This window comes from Arachis duranensis, chromosome 9 (genome assembly GCF_000817695.3).
Source record: "Arachis duranensis cultivar V14167 chromosome 9, aradu.V14167.gnm2.J7QH, whole genome shotgun sequence".
Lineage (NCBI taxonomy): Eukaryota > Viridiplantae > Streptophyta > Magnoliopsida > Fabales > Fabaceae > Arachis > Arachis duranensis.
Genome location: NC_029780.3, coordinates 113,488,759 through 113,509,530, shown reverse-complemented (window position 1 = coordinate 113,509,530; position 20,772 = coordinate 113,488,759). Strand labels below are relative to the sequence as shown.

The 20,772-nt window shown below is 32.2% G+C and overlaps 2 protein-coding genes across 2 annotated transcripts; both read left to right on the top strand.

Annotated features, from left to right (window-relative positions):
- The first annotated feature begins 1,919 nt into the window (after nt 1-1,919).
- Nucleotides 1,920-10,812, top strand: LOC107467440 (probable protein arginine N-methyltransferase 6). The gene is made up of 15 exons (XM_052254415.1): nt 1,920-1,930; nt 2,085-2,133; nt 3,747-3,833; nt 3,947-4,012; nt 4,109-4,177; nt 7,447-7,485; nt 7,895-7,960; nt 8,320-8,388; nt 8,947-9,024; nt 9,098-9,176; nt 9,282-9,376; nt 9,728-9,812; nt 9,913-10,058; nt 10,201-10,319; nt 10,412-10,812. The coding sequence occupies exons 1-15, from the start codon at nt 1,920-1,922 to the stop codon at nt 10,467-10,469; spliced, it is 1,116 nt and encodes a 371-aa protein (XP_052110375.1). The 3' UTR covers nt 10,470-10,812.
- A 5,412-nt stretch (nt 10,813-16,224) lies between these two features.
- LOC107467441 (transcription repressor OFP13) lies at nt 16,225-17,228 on the top strand. The gene has a single exon (XM_016086541.3). It carries the CDS (start codon nt 16,353-16,355, stop codon nt 17,226-17,228), a length of 876 nt encoding a protein of 291 aa, XP_015942027.1. The 5' UTR covers nt 16,225-16,352.
- The last annotated feature ends 3,544 nt before the right edge of the window (nt 17,229-20,772 follow it).

The following is a 20,772-nucleotide window of genomic DNA, read 5'->3' as shown; positions in this document are numbered from 1 at the left end:
CCGGACACCTATTCTGAAGTCTGAAGGAACAGAACAGACCCGCGGCTCCGCTTCGTCCCTGTCTCTCATCGCCGTCGCCGTTTCCGCACCGTCGCCCTTGCCGTTGCCTCGCCGTTGCTGCGCCGTCGCCCTCGCCATTGCCTCGCCTTTGCTGCGTCGTCGCCCTCACCGTTGCCTCGCTCTTCTGCTCTGTCAAACAGGTTAGCTCCAGTTCTCCTCTGTTCTGCACTTCTCGCTGTTATGACTTATGAATAATGTTGTTCTGCACTTCTTCTCTGTTCTCCAGCAACCTTAAACTGCACTTCTCCTATTTTATCCAGCAACTTTAAACTGCACTTCTCCTATGTTATTCTATTCTGTGTTGAAAACTTAAAATTTATGGGATGAATATGCTTGTTGAAATATGAACAAAGGCACAGAAAACTGCAACAGGAGCAACAATGAGGAGAATTGTCAGTGCCAATGATCTCACATCTGGTCCAAATATGAACCTACCCTGAAAGAAAAATTTCTGCAAAAGAAAAGCACTGAAAACATGAATTAGTAAGCATCTCCTAAGTGATAAATTGGTCAGATACAGTAAGTAATTCAAATAATATGCAGCAATATAACTAAATTTTCCTGTTCAATAAATGTTTTGTAACAAACAAATTACAACATGAAAAGTACAAGTACATCTGGACTTGATTCCCTAGTTGGATATTGTGTCTCAGGTGGCCAAATGATGCTTGTTTATGAGTTTGTGCCAAATAAAACACTTGAGTTTCATTTGCATGGTAAGATATTTTCCATTCGTTGCTCCAAAGTTAAATCTTTATCTCCTCTTCCCCCCACATATATTAGCACTTTTGATTTATGAAGAATGATGCATACATAGATAATGTAGAATGAAGGACAAAATTTAATTTTTCACCTATATGGTATGCAATTTCCCTTTTCTTCCTATACATAGGATTTACTCCAATCATTCTCTAATAAATGTGATGAACTTTAAGTGTACGCATATTTTGAGTAGTATAGCTTCTGTGTGTAATAAAATTGTTTTCTTATGCAGAATTATGGTTTAAAAATTTTGTGGAGTTGAGTTTAAATAGATTGGATTGGTAATTGAGGTTTAGGACTACACTGTCTTGAGAATTGGAGACAAATAGCAAAAGATAGTGATGAATTCTGTGTGATCTGGTATAACTAGTAATATGTGTTGTATATGATTTAGCAGATATAATTTTACATATATAATTAGTTTTCTAGTGTCTTGATGGCAATGCCGAAGAAACACTACGGAGATTAATGAAATGGTTATGTGGATTGTTTGAGGAAAATGTCTCTTTAGGTGATTAAGTATAATAGGTGTTTAGGAGATAGTCTTTTTGAGATTATGAGTCGTTTGTAATTTGTCTAAACAATCCTCCCCAATGTTCTGAAAACCGGTTCGAACCGGCCGGTCGAACCGGTCGAACCGTGAACCGGTCACTGTTACGGTTCGGGTGATAACAAAAACCGCAGTGTTTAAAAACCGAACTTGAACCGACGAACCGGCCGGTTACAGGTCGGTCGAACCGAACCGGGACCCAGCCGGTTTTTTAATATTGCAGCAAAACGGCGCCGTTTTGTGCTGCTTAGGGAACCCAACCCTAATTCCCTTTCTCCTTCGCGAGTTCATTCACACTTCCAGTCCAGACTCCAGACTTCCTCCTCGTTCCTCCACAGCTCCACTTTCTCCTCGTTCCTCCAGCCTCCACTTCCTCCTCGTTCCTCCAGCCTCCACTTTCTCCTCACTGCACTCACCACCCAGTTGTCAACTCCAGACTCCAGGAGCAGGAGGCCCTCGACGCAGTCACCGCCATCCCACTCACGCCCTCACCGCCGTCGCACTCACGCCCTCACCGCCGTCGCACTCACGCCCTCAGCCACTTCGCATGTCACCGCTGTCGCACTCTGCCTCTGAGAAAGCAGTAGAGAAGCGTTGAAGCGTTGAAGCGTTGAAGCGTTGAAGCGTTGAAGCGTTGAAGCGTTGAAGCGTTGAAGCGTTGAAGCGTTGAAGCGTTGAAGCGTTGAAGCGTTGAAGCGTTGAAGCGTTGAAGCGTTGTCCTTCAAGCTCTGAGAGAAAGCAACATATTTCCTCATTTCCAGGTAATTTTTAATTAGGTTATGAACATGATTTTGTGATGCAATCCCATTCTGATGAAACTGTGCTCTGATGCAATCCGATTCTGATGAAACTGTGCTCTGAAAACTGAAACTGTTATGAATTTATTTTGTGATTTCATTGATTCTGATGAACTGAACTGATGAACTGAACTCTTTTGATTCTGAAACTGTTCTGAATTTATTTTTTGATTTCATTGATTCTGATGAATTGAACTGATGAACTGAACTCTAATTTTGATTCTGAAACTGTTGGTATTTTTTGATTTTATTGATTCTGATGAACTGAACTGATGAACTGAACTCTGATTTTGATTCTGAAACTGTTCTGAATTTATTTTTTGATTTCATTGATTCTGATGAACTGAACTGATGAACTGAACTCTAATTTTGATTCTGAAACTGTTCTGAAGGTATTTTTTGATTTTATTGATTCTGATGAACTGTGCTATGATGAACTGAACTCTGATTTTGATTCTGAAACTGTTCTGAATTTATTTTCTGATTTTATTGATTCTGATGAACTGTGCTATGATGAACTGAACTCTGAGTCTCTACTCTCTGAAATTGTTATGAAATAATTTTGGGATTTCATTGATTCTGATGAACTGAACTAGTGAACTCTGATGAACTGAATTCTAATTTTGTAAACAAAAAATTTTATTGAACCTGAGATGTTGTACTTGTTTGTAACTTTGTATACTCTGATTTTGGATGATGTTTGTTCATTTATTGTGAATTTGAGAGTTGAGATTATTGGGTTGGATTGCTGGTAATATTTAGGTATGGAAGAAAGTATCAATCAAGACCTACCTAGGAATAATAATGCTGAAAATTTGAATGATATTTTAAAGTTTAGATTAGACTATAATTATATTTTCATGTGCTTATTTACGAAGAAACACTACGGAGATTAATGAAATGGTTATGTGGATTGTTTGAGGAAAATGTCTCTTTAGGTGATTAAGTATAATAGGTGTTTAGGAGATAGTCTTTTTGAGATTATGAGTCGTTTGTAATTTGTCTAAACAATCCTCCCCTTTGGGTCGAGATTCCTAACAATAATCGAAAAAAAAAGTGTGATAAACTTTCTGTCTATGACTATTTTTAGTATTTTATATTTTTTATTTATGTGAAACCGGTTTTATTGGTTCAACCAGCGGTTTATCAGTTGAACCAATAAATCAGTGAACCAGTAACCTGACCGGTTTGATCACCGGTTCGGTTCTTACAACTACTCGTTGATTTCAGAATCAATCGAATTGATTCAGTTAGGGTTCGGACGAATAATCGAGTATCCGCTACTCATATTCACCCTTAGCTCTATTAAAATTTAGATGTAAGAATTCTACGTAGTGAGAATAAATTTAATTACTAATCCTAATTTTTTAAATTTCAAAATCAAAAGTTAGTTATTAAATAATTAATTAAAAATCTGATTTTTAATTTTAAAATACATTTCTTGTAAACTCATTGTACACTAGAACGATTGAATCTCCATATTTTCTCTTTTTTTTTTTTTGGCTAAAACACCAACCCGCGAAATCTCTCTCTCTCTAACCCAGACTCATCGGCCATAACCGCCAACCATGCTGCAGCAAGACCCGAACGCCGAGCCTCAAATTCCTAGGCAATGCTTCCAGCGCCGGTACCCTGAAACAGACTTTTATGAAGAGAAAAATAGGGTATTTGCTGCCACTTCCATCTCTATTTTTTCAAAATTAATGCAATTGGACTGTAATGCTGATATCGTTTCTTTATTATTTATTTCTTTCTTTATTTCTTTTTTATATTAAAGGATAAAGTGCGTAACCATACATATAAGAGTGCGATCGAGTATCATGCTGATAATATTAGGAACAAGGTAATTAATTAAGTTAACTCATTTACAAATTATTTCTTTTTTATTCTTTTGGTTCTTTTGATCTCGTGACTAAGAGTGGTTGCATGGATTATTCAGGTTGTACTTGATCTTGGATGCGGCACAGGAATTCTTTCTATATTATGCGCCAAGGCGGGAGCAAGGAAGGTAAGTTCTTTCTACTTGACACTTGTATTATTCATTTGGTTTATGTTCAAAACTTGAGCATGGATTCTGTTGATTCTACCAGTTTCTGACCTGAACGGCCCCTTAAGCAGTGCTTGTTCGTTTTTTTATCTTTTGTTAATAACTTAATTTTGATGATTTTAAATTTCTGTAATTTATAATAATGTTGTGAGTTATTATCAATCTATACTTGTGAGTTAATTATTGTTGTGAATTTTTTTTACTTTTGTTAATTCTTTTTCTGACTTAATTTTTTTAAAATAATTTTGTTGATTGTTGATGATAATTGTTAATTTTGTATCTCGAGATTGTCTTATGGTTTGTTGCTGATGTGAATAAAAATTGTGTAGGTTTGTGATCAATAATCAATACTTAGTTGTTGGCTTAGGCTTGGTTTGGTGAAATTTTTACTTTTTGAAAGTAGAAAAGTAGTCTTTTATAAGACAATTTTTTAAAAGCTACAGCACTTGTGTTTGGTAAAATTAATTTAAAAATAACTTTTAATAAGCACAAATACCATAATTGTATTTAATAAAACAGTTTTTAAAACTTAAAAAAATTATAATAAATATTTTTATAATGAAGAATAATTTATTTTTTCAAAATTTTTAAAATTTTATATAATATTTTAAAATAAAAAATTCATAATAAACATAAATATAATAAATAAACTCTTTTATTTTTTAACTTTAAAATTTTATATATTATAAAAATTTATTTTATCTTAAGCATCATCATTAAAGATACTAAATTACCTAATTCAAATCTCAGAGACAAATGGTTTAAATATTTACTTGATTGTACTAATATAAATAGAGTTATCATTAGTCAATAATAAAATTTGTATGTAATCCAATGTTTAGTACTGGTACGTCTATTACCCACCTATATATATTGGCTCAGAGATCACAAAAAATAGGACACATATCTCAAATAAACTATTTTTATGAATTATATCTATATTTACATATGTATATACATGTTGTTATTATAATTTGACTAATGTTCGTGCAAGACAAATTTTATGATTGGTTTTCATAAACCAAGTCAACCTCTTCACATTTCAAATAACAGATAAAAAACAAACAAATATAAACAAATATAATGGATCTACTGAAAAAATACAAAAACAACACAAAAAAATAATATAAATAGATAGAAGTTCATACCTAATATGTGTTAGAGATGTATTTATGTTAAAATTTGTGAAGATTAGGTTGAAAAATAAAAATTATATGAAGACTGTGTTAGAATTTGTGAAAATTATATAAGAATTTCAATGGCAATATAATAGAAGAAAATATGTGCGGGAAAATAAATAAAATTTGATAGACACAAGTCGGCTTTAAAAAGTTCTCACTTAGGTGTTTTTAAAGGTGCCCCTAACTTTTAAAAGATGTAATTATACTTTTTAGTTTATCAAACACAAAATGAGGTACTTACAATCACCTTTACCAATCCCAGCCTTAATGTAATTTGTATAAGTTTGGGTTTAATAATTAGAAATCTGCGTAACTAGTGTCTAAAACTAATTTGTTATTGTTGTTTCTTTTGGTGTTGCACGTTAAGTATTTAACAATGATGTACGTTTTGATTTTTTTAGTCATAAATTTTAACTAGTAGAGCAGCTCGTGCATTTGGGGCTCAATTTTTTAGTTATGGAACCCATTAGTGTACTTTCCCAGGATATGGAAATAGGGAGAGATAGACGAGAAGGTGGGACAGCTTTATGTCATTTTTAGGTGATCTGAGTTCCTTTATGTCATTTTTAGGTGAAAGTCCGAGTTCTTTGTTAAGCAAAAATAAACAAACAAGTCGGAGGGTACGACTTGTTGATGGCTGGAATTTGAATTTTAACAATGCAAAACGGATTGTATATATATAATTTTTATCAAGTTGAAAATGAAATCGTAGGGTCCGAGTTCCTTTTTTTAAATATTAATTTGAATCTGCCAATAGTAAACGGTAGGTCCGATTTAGGTTTATTGAAAATATCAGATTCTGTATTCTTCTTCAAGCTTGCTCGTCTTCTTTCTCTAGTTATCTGCATTTGTATTTTTTTTTCTTCATGGTATGTAACCCAAAAATTTGTTAGTATGGTTTCTGTTATTATTTAGTAGAGTAAGAAAAATGAATGATAGAGTACTTTTAAAAATGTATTATTTTGAATGATAGAGTACAAAAATAATACACATTTCTATTCATCTTCTAACAATAACAACAACAATAATAAACATCCTAACAATAATAATTTTAATTATAAAATATTAAAAAAATTCTAAAAAACCTATATCTGGTAAAAATGATAATAATTCCTAAATTTAATTTCTAACCACAACAATAATAATTAGCCACTTAACAATAATAATTATAATTACGAAATATAAAAAAAAATTTAAAAAATTTAAACGGAGAAAGGAAGAAGAAGGTGGAAGTGAAGTTGAAAGTGAAATCTGAAAGTGATTGTAATTGGATAATGAGAGTGGGTTGCATGGGTCTTTGCTTGGTTCCAGGGCACCGTTCGGGGAGAAGCTATTGCGCGATGCGTGTCCAGACTGCATCAAATCGGACCGTGCGTTCAGTGAAACGCAACTCGGACGGTCCGTGTGGTGAATGGGAACTCGCAGGGTCCGAGTTGTAGTTTCACTGACACCACAAAATTGTGAAACACTTCTCTCCCCCGTAAAACACTTCTCTCCCCAGTGTGAGAGTCCAACACCACTCATGCATCCATATGCAAATTAAAAAGCGTGCATTTGGCGGATGTGTTATTATTTATATCTTGAAAAGATAAGAGTAATTTAGAAAAAATTGTAGTTGTATTAAATAATATCAAATAAAAATGTATATATAACGGGAAAGATGATGTTTAGCATGAGAATATGATTATGAAAAGATAAAGGAGAATGTAAACAACAGAAAAATATTAGAATAATTACTCAAATCAGTTCTCAATAATTTTAAAAGCATATATTTTAATTTACAAGAAAAATTAATACACAAAAACATCTTTAAGGTTTTATTCTGACCGACAAATCAATTTTCATTTTGGTAGAGTAATAACCAAAATAATTTAAAAAATAAATATTTGAATTTCCAAGAAAAATTAATACACATTAATTCCCAACATTTTTTTTGTTAGACATAATAATCCCCCGTTAATTGATAATTTTACATCCGAATTATATATATATATATATATATTCATTGGCTTGTCATGCATGACAATGCAAATTGTTTGTCTTACCTAGGTGTATGCAGTTGATGCTGGCACCGATATTGCTGGGCAGGTAATCATCCAAAATCACAATCTCATTCTTAAGTTTGGATTGTGTGTAGTTAATTTCTTGTCATAGAAAATTGTCAAGGAACAACTGCTTAAAGCTAAAACTATCACACAAAGGCGCATACTTGATTTTACATTTTTAAATTGTCAATAATCCATCTTTTGCTCAGCAATCCACTCACTTTTATCTTATCCAAAAATTTAACTAACTCAATCATGTGGTCTTGGAGGATGTGAAATTGGGATACCATGTCGAGGATCACCTAAAAGTTTAAACCCTCTAACATCAGATTTATATTCTATCATAGTTCTGTAACACGACAAGGCAAATTATTTGCTTGTTACATAATCATCGAACTTGTAGTGTATTTTGTGTTTTTGGTTTCTACTTACTTTTACCCCTCTACAAGCAGGTGGCAAATATTGTTCACGCAAATAATCGTTCACATGTTATCATTGTAGTGAGAGGGCGATTTGAGGTAGGCTACTATGAACAATAAGTTTTAATCTTCGAAAGAGTTTTGGTACTTTTCTACCTTAGATTACGATGGTCTAAATATTGACTTGACATCTAAAAAGTAGAATGACCAAACATTTTGGATATGCAGTATGAATTTGATTTCAATTTTATTTTCCGAATTGGATAACAAAATCAAATTGTCACTGGCTAAATGTTAATTTAAACAATTAAGAGGACCTTTTGGTTGCGAAAATTCAGTTGGTTTCTTCAACTCCTTTGAGTATATAGAAACTTTATTGAATTTTCTAGATTCATTTCTTTCCAGTAGGATTGTAGATCAGTTTGTTTATTATTTACTTGTTTTATATTGATGAGCAGGATGTTGAAATAAATGAGGATGTGGATGTTATAGTCTCTGAGTGGATGGGCCAGATGCTTCTTGGCGAGGTGCATATCTGGATTTTTTAAGTCTAATGTTGAAACACGATATTGTAAAATCATATATAGAAAATTTTTACAATGTGGTTCTTTGTTTATTAAAATTTAGGGTAAAATATATTTTATCCATGAAGTTTGTCAAAAATTTTTAAAAATTTCTCTAAGTTTTATTTTGTTTTAATTTTCTCTTTGAAGTTTTCGATTTGCATCAAATATATCACTGACAGCTAAATTTTGAAAAAGTTTAGGACCAATCAAGCAATAATGCATGACACCTAAGTCTGATTTTTCCTGTATTGAAAGTTGTTCTTATGAGTTGCTAAATTCATCCTAAATTTTTTGAAAAATTAGCTGTCATGGATATATTTGATGCAAATCGAAAATTTTTGGAATAAAATTAAAATAAAATAAAAATTAGGAGTATTTTTTAAACTTTTAACAAACTTCAAGGACAAAAAATATACTTTACCCTAAAATTTAAGTTGAATAGATACCTAAGGTCAGTTTGAATTGTATTAAGCAACGCATTGACCAATTGTGAATAAAAAAAAAAACCTTTTTCTTTAGGACATGCTTTTAAGAGTTATCACTGCTAGAGATCGCTGGCTTAAACCTGGAGGTGTAATTCTCCCTTCAAGCGGAACGGTAATCCTTTTGATTTATGAATACTGCTTGAATGCAATTAGAAATTCACTGATATCTTGTTCTGCTCATGTAGTTGTTCATGGCTCCTTTCACCAATTTTGAACGATACTGTCAAAAAGTTGAGTTTTGGCAAGATGTTGCTGACATTGATAGTAAGTACCTACTATATATATATATATAAAGCTATGTAATTTTTTTTCAATGACAATTATTTTTTGACTATACTTATTCTGTGGTTAAATTTAAAATAATTTCAGTGTCAGTAATGATACCTTTTACCGAGCAAAATGCATTTAATTTACCGAATGTGGATAGAATCAAGGATAAAAACCTTTTGGCAGACCCTCAAGTGGTGAGTCACAATTTTTTTCAGTGATCTTGTTTCATGTTGACCTTTTCTTTTCGGTCTTAAATTTTGTCATTTGTGTGAGAGAGTATATAAAGAAAAAGAAAAAAACTGCAACTACAAGAAGGGTAAAAGTTCTCCAAAACAAGAAAATCAAACAAAGAAAAACAAAGACAACAAATAATGCAGCAAGGCTGTCCAAATATCTTCTGATAACAAAATCCACCTGTATAATCGTTTCTTGCTTGTAATTTTGTCTTTGTTGCTGTATTTGTGTATTCACATTTTTATTTTAATGTTGGCTGTTGTAGTTTTTAGTTTGTGATTTTTAAAGTTGTTCATTTTTTACCATTGCAGGTGAAACACATCAACTGCTATTCTATTACCATTCCTGAGCTAATGTCTATAGAAGAATCTTTTAGCATGAAAACACTGAAGCAAGGTAAGTTTTTTATGTAGGACAAATTATTGATATTTACATTGTGCAATTCTAAAAGTTCCTTACAATCTATTGATATTTATTTTCTGGCATTTATTTCTAGGTAGAGTAAATGGTTTTGCATTTTGGTTTAATGCTGAGTTTACTGGATTACGACAAGAAGAAGAACAACTATCAGCACTAGATAGGACGGATTCAGCACTAGTTCTTTGCACTGGACCTAGTGTTCCTCCAACACATTGGGAACAGGTACAAACTATTTTCTTATTGAAGTCTTGGTTATTTTCTTATTGAAGTCTTGGTTCGATTTATCTACAGTGTGCAACATGCAGTTGAGGTATATATTGTGTTTTTAATATAGTTAAACTAATTTTGTTATCTATATTTGTAGACTTTGATTTACTTTCCTACCGCAGTACAGCTGGAGAGAGGTAGACCTTTTACAGGCTCAGTGACATTGACGCAGCCGACAAAGAATAAATGGCTCATGGAGATCAAACTAACGTATCGGTGAGTTAGAAAAACTTCTATCATGGTATATCTTTTAGAGACATTCATTAACGTTAAGTTTTAAATTCTGACATTGTTCTTTGTCATTGCAGTTCAAATAACGGTGATTTAGTCTGCAAGAAACAAACCGACCTTTTCTCGCCTTTCTGAAACTCAAGCTTATGAAAGCACAACTTTTCTGACCGATTAGTAGTAGTCATCCTAACAGTACTAAGTTGTTGTTGCGAACCAATTAACTCCTCTGGCTTTGTATTCTTATCCTTAGAATCAGCTTCAGCGTCTACTTCTGACTTAGTAGGTGGCACAAAATAATACATTTGTTTCAGAAATCTGGCCAAGGTGGCTAAGTTTCAGCAGTTATATCTTTATTTTCCTTGCTTGGAGTTCCATTGCCTTGATCAAATATATGCTCAAGAATTTGAAGCATCGATGGTGTTGGTGTCCACCTCTGCCTAGATGTTATTTTCTGTCCAACACCGAACTTTTTGTTAAAGCTCGCGTTGGCCTTCGTGTGAATGGACAGAGATCATATTGGTGTTCACTTGAGAGAAAATTGGATGATTAACCTAAGCCTTAGACTTTAGTTGAAGAAATTAACATCGATTAAATTTGCAACTGTATATAGAAACTGCAATAATTAAACATTTTTCAAACTTTTAAAGAGTTGATTGCTGAAAATTGAAGTTGGTTTATGTTTGTACATAATCTATCACAAGATCATCAGACATGTATGAAAGATTAATTAAGATGATTGATGAGATAATTAAGAAATAAATATATGAAATCTGCAAGATTTAAATCATACAGACCCAATGCAGATTCATAGACTGTGTCTGGATCAGCCAACCACAAAAGATGCTTCGAGGCTTGTTCAGCAGAAGGGTAAGACATTAGACAATTCCATTTCATGGATGACTTTTATTCTCTTAAGAGCATCTTCAAAAAGTGATCCTGAAGTGCTTTCCTTATAGCCATCAGAACAGAAATATGATTTTGTAGAGGTTCTCTATAATGTTTTCATTCTTTACAGAATAAACAAACTCAGAGGCCAATAGTGAAAATGCCTGCCAAGTGCCAACAATATTGAAATCTATCCTATGTGGCCTAACCATAAGCAACACATCTTTAAAGGCAGCTTCATCCCCATGTCTTTTTCTGCTGTTGATTTGGACCAAGTTCCCATACTTTGTATCTAACTCACCAATAAATATATCAGAAAAAAAGCAATCTTGTTTAGTTGCAAGAATTAAATGTGTGGTAACTTGATCATCCAAATTTGAGTAAAATGAGAAACTGCTACAGTTGCTACAGATTATCCCGCCATTTGCTTGCAGTATGCCAATCTCATCCACTGCTGCTAACTAGAACTACACTCATCCATGGACAAGCTGATGAAAAATTTTGATATTCTTCCTCAGGATATCCTCTATTAAAGCCAATTTTTGAGACATACTCTATCTTTCCGGCAGAAAACCGCATATATGCAGAACATTTTTTTTTTAAATAATGAAGAGGCCTAAGGCCCAAAGAACACAGAAATAAATAATCACTACTCTTCTAGTAAAAACAATACCCTGAAACCAAGTTGAGTTGGTGTAGTGGTTAGTTCACTAGTCCGCTTAAGCAAGTGTCGGGGGTTCAAATTCCGATTTGTGCATGCAGCAACCCATTGGTCAGTAACAAATCCTTAAAAGGAGCTTAGTATCGCGATGGATTAATCCTGACCTGTCGTGAGAATCAGCACGCAAGGCGTGAATCAAGGAAACTCCCAGTTCCATTTGTAATCGGACTCGATTACCAGTTTAGGAATCTTCCCCCATAATTCTGCCATGGTTATACTGCATCTTCCTAAGTTTATGCTCAAACCTGCAATGAACCCTCCACTCTAGAGCAACTATCAAGCTACCATAGATCTTTTTTAAATTTTATTGTAATTGAATTTAAAAAAATGTTAAATTTTTAAATTAATTTATTCAATTGATAAATTTATTTATAATATTTTTTAATTCATATAGATAATATTCATAATTTTATATCAATAACATTTATAATTTTGTTTAAAAATTTATTTTTTATTTTTGTTTATATTTTATATTTTATCTTTTATTTTCTAATAGCCTAGTAAAATATGAACTGTATAGTATAAGTTATTAAAATTTTTTAATTTAATCTCCATAATTTTTGCAGAGAAATTATATTTTAACAAATAATAATAATATTAAAAGATGTTTGGGATTTGATTTTAAAGAAAGTAAAATTGATTTTGAAAAGAACACTAATAACTCCAAACATATAGAAAAATAATGAATGATAAAGAGAATAAATGATAAAGAGGTGTCACTTACTTATCAAGAGTTAATAGAATGAGAGTTTTTATAAGTGATACTTACACTACTCTATAATAAATGAATTAGTTGTTTTGGCTAAGAGTAACACCATGCTTGCTTGTTCTATAAACACAGTTAGTCCAAAGCAATCGATATAATAAACACACCATGATTGAACCCACATTTCTCTTGTATTCTGCTTCCTTCGTCATCAGCCACCACCAGCACCCATCACCACGTTTCTGACTTTAATTTCATTCTAGCTGCCAATATATACAAAAAGAGAAAAGGAAATAAATATCACGAGTGGTTATTTGCCCAAACAAATATATATAGTCCATTAATTATTACACTTAGATAAGTTCATTAAACTATAGTCTATATAATCGAAACAGATGTTGGGCCACAATCATATTCATAGGGTTCAAAGTTGCATGTGCAACCTTGGACCATGGCCTGGTTGGGAGACATAACAGTTCACTAACAACTGTTTTGATGTTGGGAAGTCCAAGATTCGGTAGACATTGTGGTACGCAAAGATATCACTTCATGCACAAAGAGTCATTACACACATGCATGATGCACAAATTAAATTATATCCACACTTCGTCCACTAAATATTGAAATGTCAATTTAATATATTAGTTTTGAAACTCTGTTCTTTGATTTTATTTACTTTTAATATATTTTATAAATCATCCCTGCTACTTGTCCAGAAAAAGTAGTTATTAATATAAAATACACATTAAAATATAAAATATACAATAATTATCACTAAAATTAAGATATAAGATTCATATCGTATTTAGTAATAAAATAATATATATTAATTATTAAATTAATTATTATATATTTGTGTATAAAAATATATATTATTTAATTTATTTTTAATTTATATTTTATTAGTTTAATTATTCTGTTGATTCTTATAGTTTTGTGAAATTTTTAATTAGGTCCCTATATCTTTTTTTCTTTTAAGTGAGTCCTTACACTAATTATTTTTTTAATTGAATTCCTATGCTTTTTTTTCTTTTATTGAGTTCCTGCACCAATTTATTTTTTTAGTTGGGTCCCTATACAATTAAGCCAATTACTATTAAGAGGGACTTAATTGAAAAAAATTTTGGTGCAGAGACCTAATTAAAAAGAAAAAAAGTATAGAGACCTAATTGAAAATTTCGCAAAATTATAAGGATAAACACAGTAATTAAACCTTATATTTTATATTCTAGCATATATTTTACACGAATAATATACATAGTAACTGAATTTTTGTGTACACATTACATGATTGAAAAATTTCCACCGTTGCTTGATTGAGATGTATCAAAACCAATCTATGATTACAAAAAGCATGAATAATAATGAGAATTGGGGCGAGAGGGATATATATTTAAATGAAAATTTCTCTTAAAGTGGAAGGCAAGGCTTGGGTGCAATGACTACCAAGTACTTATTTATTCGTCAACTTTAGTGTAATATAGTTCTCATTCCTCTGAAATGATTTTCATGGCGCTACAATTATTCTCTGCCATGTTTTCCCTCTAAAAGCTTCATCACTTTATATAATAAGAGCTGCTGATGAGGGGACCCTCTCTGTTATATAACCTCATTCTCAGTTTGGCTAAGTGTTTTTTTTTTCTGTACTAGTAAATATTATTATTTAAGGACCCATTATCACATGGACTAAATGTACAACCTTTTTTGTACTAGTAAACTAAACAACAAATATAGTTGCATCTATCTCTTGGCAATTATATATGATGATGAAGATAAGGGTAGTGAATCCCTGGGTTTGAGGTCCCATCTCCATGGCAAAGACACAAGATGTATATGATTCCATTCGAGTCAACTTTATTGGTTGATGGAGACCGTTGGATCAATACGGTGGTTGAAGCAATGACAGCAAACAATGTATTAGTGGGTATTATATATTATATTCTTCAAAATTGATATTATTTAATGGCCTTCAAACACTAAAGGATAATATAATATATCTAAACACGTGTTATATGATATGGTCAATGATATGTGTAACTTCACATCTTTTTTTCGTTAGTGTGGCAAATGTAATGTATTTCTTCTTATTTGTGTCAAATCTACACAAAAAAGCTGAAATTGGTGAGTATCATGAAACTTTTAACATTCATAATGCATTGTTACAAAAGATTAATTAAAATAACGTTGATACATGTGAAAGTTTTATGAAACCGCCGCTAATTTTTGCTAATTTTGGCGGTTTTAGCTCTTGTATGAATGAAGGAGGACATTGAGGGCATCCTTGTTTTCATTTTTTGTTTAGTTAGGTAGTTAGGTTTGGTCTGATAGATGTACCATTTATTGAGCATAAGTGGAAGAAAAATGGTATGTGTAGAGAATTAGAGATACTATATAGCCTATACCCTACACTATATGCTTCAACAAGTGGGGATGAGTTCTATTTTAGTAGTTTCCAACAAACATTCTTGTAAAACTCTTAATTCATAAAAAGTGCATTGACAAAAGCGTATTCTATATAACTTGAATCTATAAAGAAGGATATTAGTATAGGGAAGAATTTTAAATGTTTTTAAGACACTAATATTCCAATGATTTTAGCTATTGCTTTTAAGTATAAAAAATATATATAATATATATTAATTAAAATCAACATTTAAAATGATTGAAATATCATTATTCCAAGAACATTTGAAAATTTTTTCTATGGTATACACTTTTAATGATGGAGAAATGTTGTGTGTTGTAATATAGGCATAGCATTATTGTTGTTGTAATTCTTTGTTGACCATTCAAATGGGTCAACCAGCACCATTTACTGTGAAGGAAGCACAAAATCTAAGGTGAGAAAATGGGTATGAATTGATGTTTGGGATTTGAAATTTCAGGCATGGAATAAGTAGTAACATTGCGCCTGTTGATTGTGAAAGTGTGTTATCTGCCATTGGAGCCTCTATTATTTAGTATTTATTTATTTCACAAGGAGGTTATTTATTTATTGTAGCTGATGGAGACAGACAGATATATGAGGTAAAAAAAAACAGAGCAAAAGTTTCCATTTCCAATAATAAATAGTTTGAGAGAGGACAAGTATGCGTGATGCAACCGTTCCCTTCTTTAAAGACTTCACATGAATTCACCCATCCTTCTTTCCCTTCCCTTCATTCTACTATTCTATAACACTATACTAATTTTTTTTCCCTCTTAAATCTTAATCAACCATCACTGTCCTTTTCAACCGTTTTAGTAATATCATAACATAATAAATGAAATGTATTTATTTCTAAATACTAACAGGTTTATACAATTTCTCCTGGTGTCTCCAACATAGGACCATGTCCCTAAAAACAGTACTCTAATTACTATATACTATACAAATGTGACACATATAATTAATCCAAATTAAAAATAATTAAATACGAGGGGAGGGTATGAAGCAGACAGTGCTGAAAAAAGTGGTGTTCCAATTGAGTTGTTTGATGGTAGGAACATTTAATAACATTGAATTTTATTAAATTTTGACACATGAAATGCACCTACCAAAACCCCATTGCTATTGCCATATTCTCTTGCCTCCATAGCTTTAAATACAACCATTCTGAATTCATATTTATTACTCACCAACATTCACATATCATAATACCCTTAACCCCCTTTATTTTTCTTTCTTTCTTTCATTCAGAAACAAGGGAAAAAAAAAGAGATCTAAATGAGAAAGAAAGCACTAATGAAACTGCCACTATCTCTATTCAAAACCAAAGAGGAACCGCCACAAAGAAGAAATCATCATCATCATCATGATGTTCTTCCATGGCAGAACTTGTTTCCATCTTGCGGCGGAAACTACCCGAAGACACTCTCTTTTCGCGGCGGAGACGGCGGGGATTTCTTCAAGACGGTGAACTCTGTGTTCTTGGATCCTGCAGCTACAACCATTGAAGCAAGCATGACCGAGACACCATCAGCAGAATCATGGTTTTCATCGGAGTCGGCAAGCGCGGTGAGCTTGTCAACGGAGTCAGAGGAGTACGACGGCGAGTCTCTGGAGATGGTGGTGCGCGGCGTGAAGAGATCGGAGAGGCTGTTGTTCGAGGCAGGGGAGACAAAAACGAGCTCCATTTTGGAGATGGCGAGAGCAAGCAGTAGCTTGCCGTTCAAGGAAAGTGTGGTTGTGGCTATGGAGTCTGAAGATCCGTACAGTGATTTCAGGAGGTCAATGGAGGAGATGGTTGAGAGTCATGGAGTGAAGGATGATTGGGAGGGTTTGGAAGAGCTTCTTTGTTGGTATCTCAAGGTTAATGGTAAGAACAACCATGGATTCATTGTTGCTGCTTTTGTGGATTTGATTATTACCATTGCTGCTTCTGCTTCTGCTTCTGTTGCTGCAGCTTCTTCTAATAACAACTCAACTTCTTCTTCTTCTTCCTCTTCTTCTTCTTCTTCATCTTCTGATTCAACAACTACTACTACTTATTCTTCTGCTGTTTCTTCTTTTCCTTCCTCTCCCTTGTGTTTATCTCAGGGACACAACAATGACATTGTTCATCATAAACACCATCATAATGATACTGCTACTACTAGTTAGTTAGTTAGTTGTAATGATAATAATAATGTAAGTGTAGTTTAGTTTAGTTTCATTTTATTTCATTCTCAACCTCTTGTGTATATATGTAGTGCAGATTAATTACAAAGAAATTTAGTGAGAATTAAATTTTGCAGAATCTTTTTTCCTTTTCATTTTTGAGGAAAAAAACTAAGTAGAAATATAAGTTTAGGCAAAGACTCAGTTAAAAACGGTTAGATCATAATTTAGTCAAACCTATTAAATCATCTAAGTAAAATATGAAATATTAATATTATTTTAAAACTTGTCTTAATCCACACAGTTCAGTGTAATTAATAATGAGATTATTCAAATGTGGTTTTTAAATCTATTTATCTCAGTTCTATTGTAAAAGCAAAATGCATTCCATAATTATAGATTTAAAATGTGATAGCAGTCGGTTCAACTGTTCAAGAACATCTCTCTCTTTCTTTTCTTTTTTTTTTCCCCCCTTAAGAAAAGGTTGCTATTGCAAAAGGGTGTTAATTCAACACCCTTATTGCTATTTGTACATTAATTTGCATAACAATTTCAATGTTTTAGAGTACTGTTAAAAACCATTTATTTTCATTTAAACTAAGTTTTGTTTTAACTTATTTGTAATATTGAACTAAATATTTTGATTTGATGCTACTAGTATGTTAGTATGTCCAGTGGACGGAAGCTTCTTCAGTGTTTCCAGGGTATGAGAAGGTACGATGGAGATGGGTCAGGATAATGGGCCCATCAGGCCTGTGGGGTTTCAAAATGGTCCATCTCATCTCAGAATTGGGTTAGTTGGTTTGAGACATAAGCCCATTGCCCAACTTGGATGGCTCAGCCTGTTGATTTGTTTTCTTGGGCCATACTTAAAATCATGGTTCTCGGCCCCATTTTTGTTCTGACATTTCAGGCCAAATATTTGGGCTTCAAATATTTCCGTTAAATAACTAGCTTATTCCCAATTGGGCTTATACCTATGGTACTGCTGTTCTCCATTATTAATCAAAGAAAAAGGAAAAAGAAATCCCACAACCAAAAACTCAAACAAGTCCCAAAAAAAAAATCATAATTACACTTTAATTAATAATAATTATGGTTAGTTGAGTGGTCAACTCACTTGTTCGCTTAAGCAAGTGTCGCCTTGTGCATGTAGCAATCCATGCATTAGTTAGCGGCAAACTCTTAAATAAAGCTCAAATTTGCGACGAATTAGTCATTGACTTGTTGGACTAAAAAATACCGTGACAAACCAATAGATTAATTTGAATTATGTATCTAGAAATAATGAGGTTGGTGCATTTATATTTTGGAATTAAAAGAGTTATTCTCCACAAATCACAAGTTGAAACTATTTTAAATATGTGTCACTTTCAAACATAAACAGCCAAAGATCATATTATTTGTTTATAAAAAAAATGTTTAATTCTATTGCCAATACATTACATCACTCTACTTTTTTCCTTATTATTCGTGTATTTTTATAGAGATGTTGCTTACTATTAATTGCATTTTTTCGTTACTAAAGTATAACTCGATTGAATAAGAACTAATGTGCGTTTTGTAACCAACTTTGTTGTAAGCATATATTTATGGGCAATTTACTTAAATAAATATAAAGGAGGATTTTTTTACGTAAATGTGCAAATCTGTTTCTTGTTACGTTTATGTGCAAAACGGATTTATATGTAAACCGTGGCAACCCACCACGGTTTCTAAACATGCGTAAACCGTGGGAGGTCACCACGGATTAGGAGCAAAAATTTGTAAGAGAAAACCGTGGTAGGTCACCACGGTTTATGAAGAAAATTTGGCAAGCATAAACCGTGGTAAGTCACCACGGTTTATGAGGAAAGTGGCTTACACATAAAACCCGGTAACCCACCGCGGTTTATGTGTGTACCTATATAAGTAATCTTGTCTAAATTTTTGTTAACAAAGTAATTATTTAATATAGAAAATCCAAACATAACATTTATTTTTTTCCAAAGATAGTACTACTATATACATTTTTTCACAAAAATCCTGTAATTAAATATTTTGTTAGTACACTTTGTATCATGTTACATTAAAAATAATAAAAAAAATTAACAATAAGGTATTAAACATATATATAGAATAGCATGTTACCAAAAATAGTATAAAGGATATAACAATATAATATAAGCTATAGCATGATCACCAAAAAATAATATGAGCATGAGTAATGGTAGAAAAATATAGAATCAAGAGTACAGAACTAAGAAAAATCTTAAAATGTAAATCTCCATCTGTAAAGTAAAAATAAAAAAATAAAATAATAATCTCAATTCGAGACCATATAAAAAAATAGTATATAGTAATACATAACAATATATATGGCATATATTGTACTATTAGTAATTATAATGAACAATAGTTATAATAAGCACCAAAGAATTATGATCTATAACTTGAGCTTGAACTTGCAGCTACTGCTCTTGATTCTAATGGAGTTATTAGCATTAAGATTATCCACAACAATCTAGCACCTAACCCTGAAGGTGATCTTGAATAGATTCAATTTTCCAAACTTAATTCTGTACTCTTGATTCTGTATTTTTCTGCCATTACTCATGCCCATATTATTTTTTGGTGATCATGCTATAGCTTATATTATATTGTTATATCCTTTATACTATTTTTGGTAACATGCTATCCTATATATATGTTTAATACCTTATTGTTAATTTTTTTATTATTTTTAATGTAACATGATACAAAGTGTACTAACAAAATATTTAATTACAGGATTTTTGTGAAAAAATGTATATAGTAGTACTATCTTTGGAAAAAAATAAATGTTATGTTTGGATTTTCTATATTAAATAATTACCTTGTTAACAAAAATTTAGACAAGATTACTTATATAGGTACACACATAAACAGCGGTGGGTTATCGGGTTTTATGTGTAAGCCACTTTCCTCATAAACCGTGGTGACTTACCACGGTTTATGCTTGTCAAATTTCCTTCATAAACCGTGGTGACCTACCACGGTTTTCTCTTACAAATTTTTGCTCCTAATCCGTGGTGACCTCCCACGGTTTACGCATGTTTAGAAACCGTGGTGGGTTGCCACGGTTTACATATAAATCCGTTTTGCACATAAACGTAACAAGAAACAGATTTGCACATTTATGTAAAGAAATCTTCCTTTTTATTTATTTAAGTAAATTGCCCTCTATTTAATTTTTAGGTAATTCTTCGTTTGTTAGTTTGAATTATGATGGAGGGATCAAAACTCATTACCAAAATTGAAGGCATGATTGAATTGTACTGCGAAAGTACTTTTAATTTTAGGAATGAAGTGATTGATTATTACTACTTAGAGTTTCATTTGGATTCTTCAAAGCTGTACTCGCATTTGCTTTAGTTGTTGTATAGAGTAGAGTAGAATAGACTAACGCATTTGGTTTCCGAAAACACATGGCTTCTTCTATAAAGTTAGAGATACGAATCGAACCACATTGTATATAAAGTCACAAACACATGGACATGGCTATTCCCCAAGACGCAATTCTAAACAT

Coding starts and splice junctions, on each gene's coding strand:
- LOC107467440 (XM_052254415.1), top strand. Junction 3,834..3,946: donor TTTATGAAGAGAAAAATAGG/GTATTTGCTGCC, acceptor TTTATATTAAAG/GATAAAGTGCGTAACCATAC. Junction 10,059..10,200: donor CTCCAACACATTGGGAACAG/GTACAAACTATT, acceptor CTATATTTGTAG/ACTTTGATTTACTTTCCTAC.
- LOC107467441 (XM_016086541.3), top strand. CDS start 16,353: ATGAGAAAGAAAGCACTAATGAAACTGCCACTATCTCTATTCAAAACC.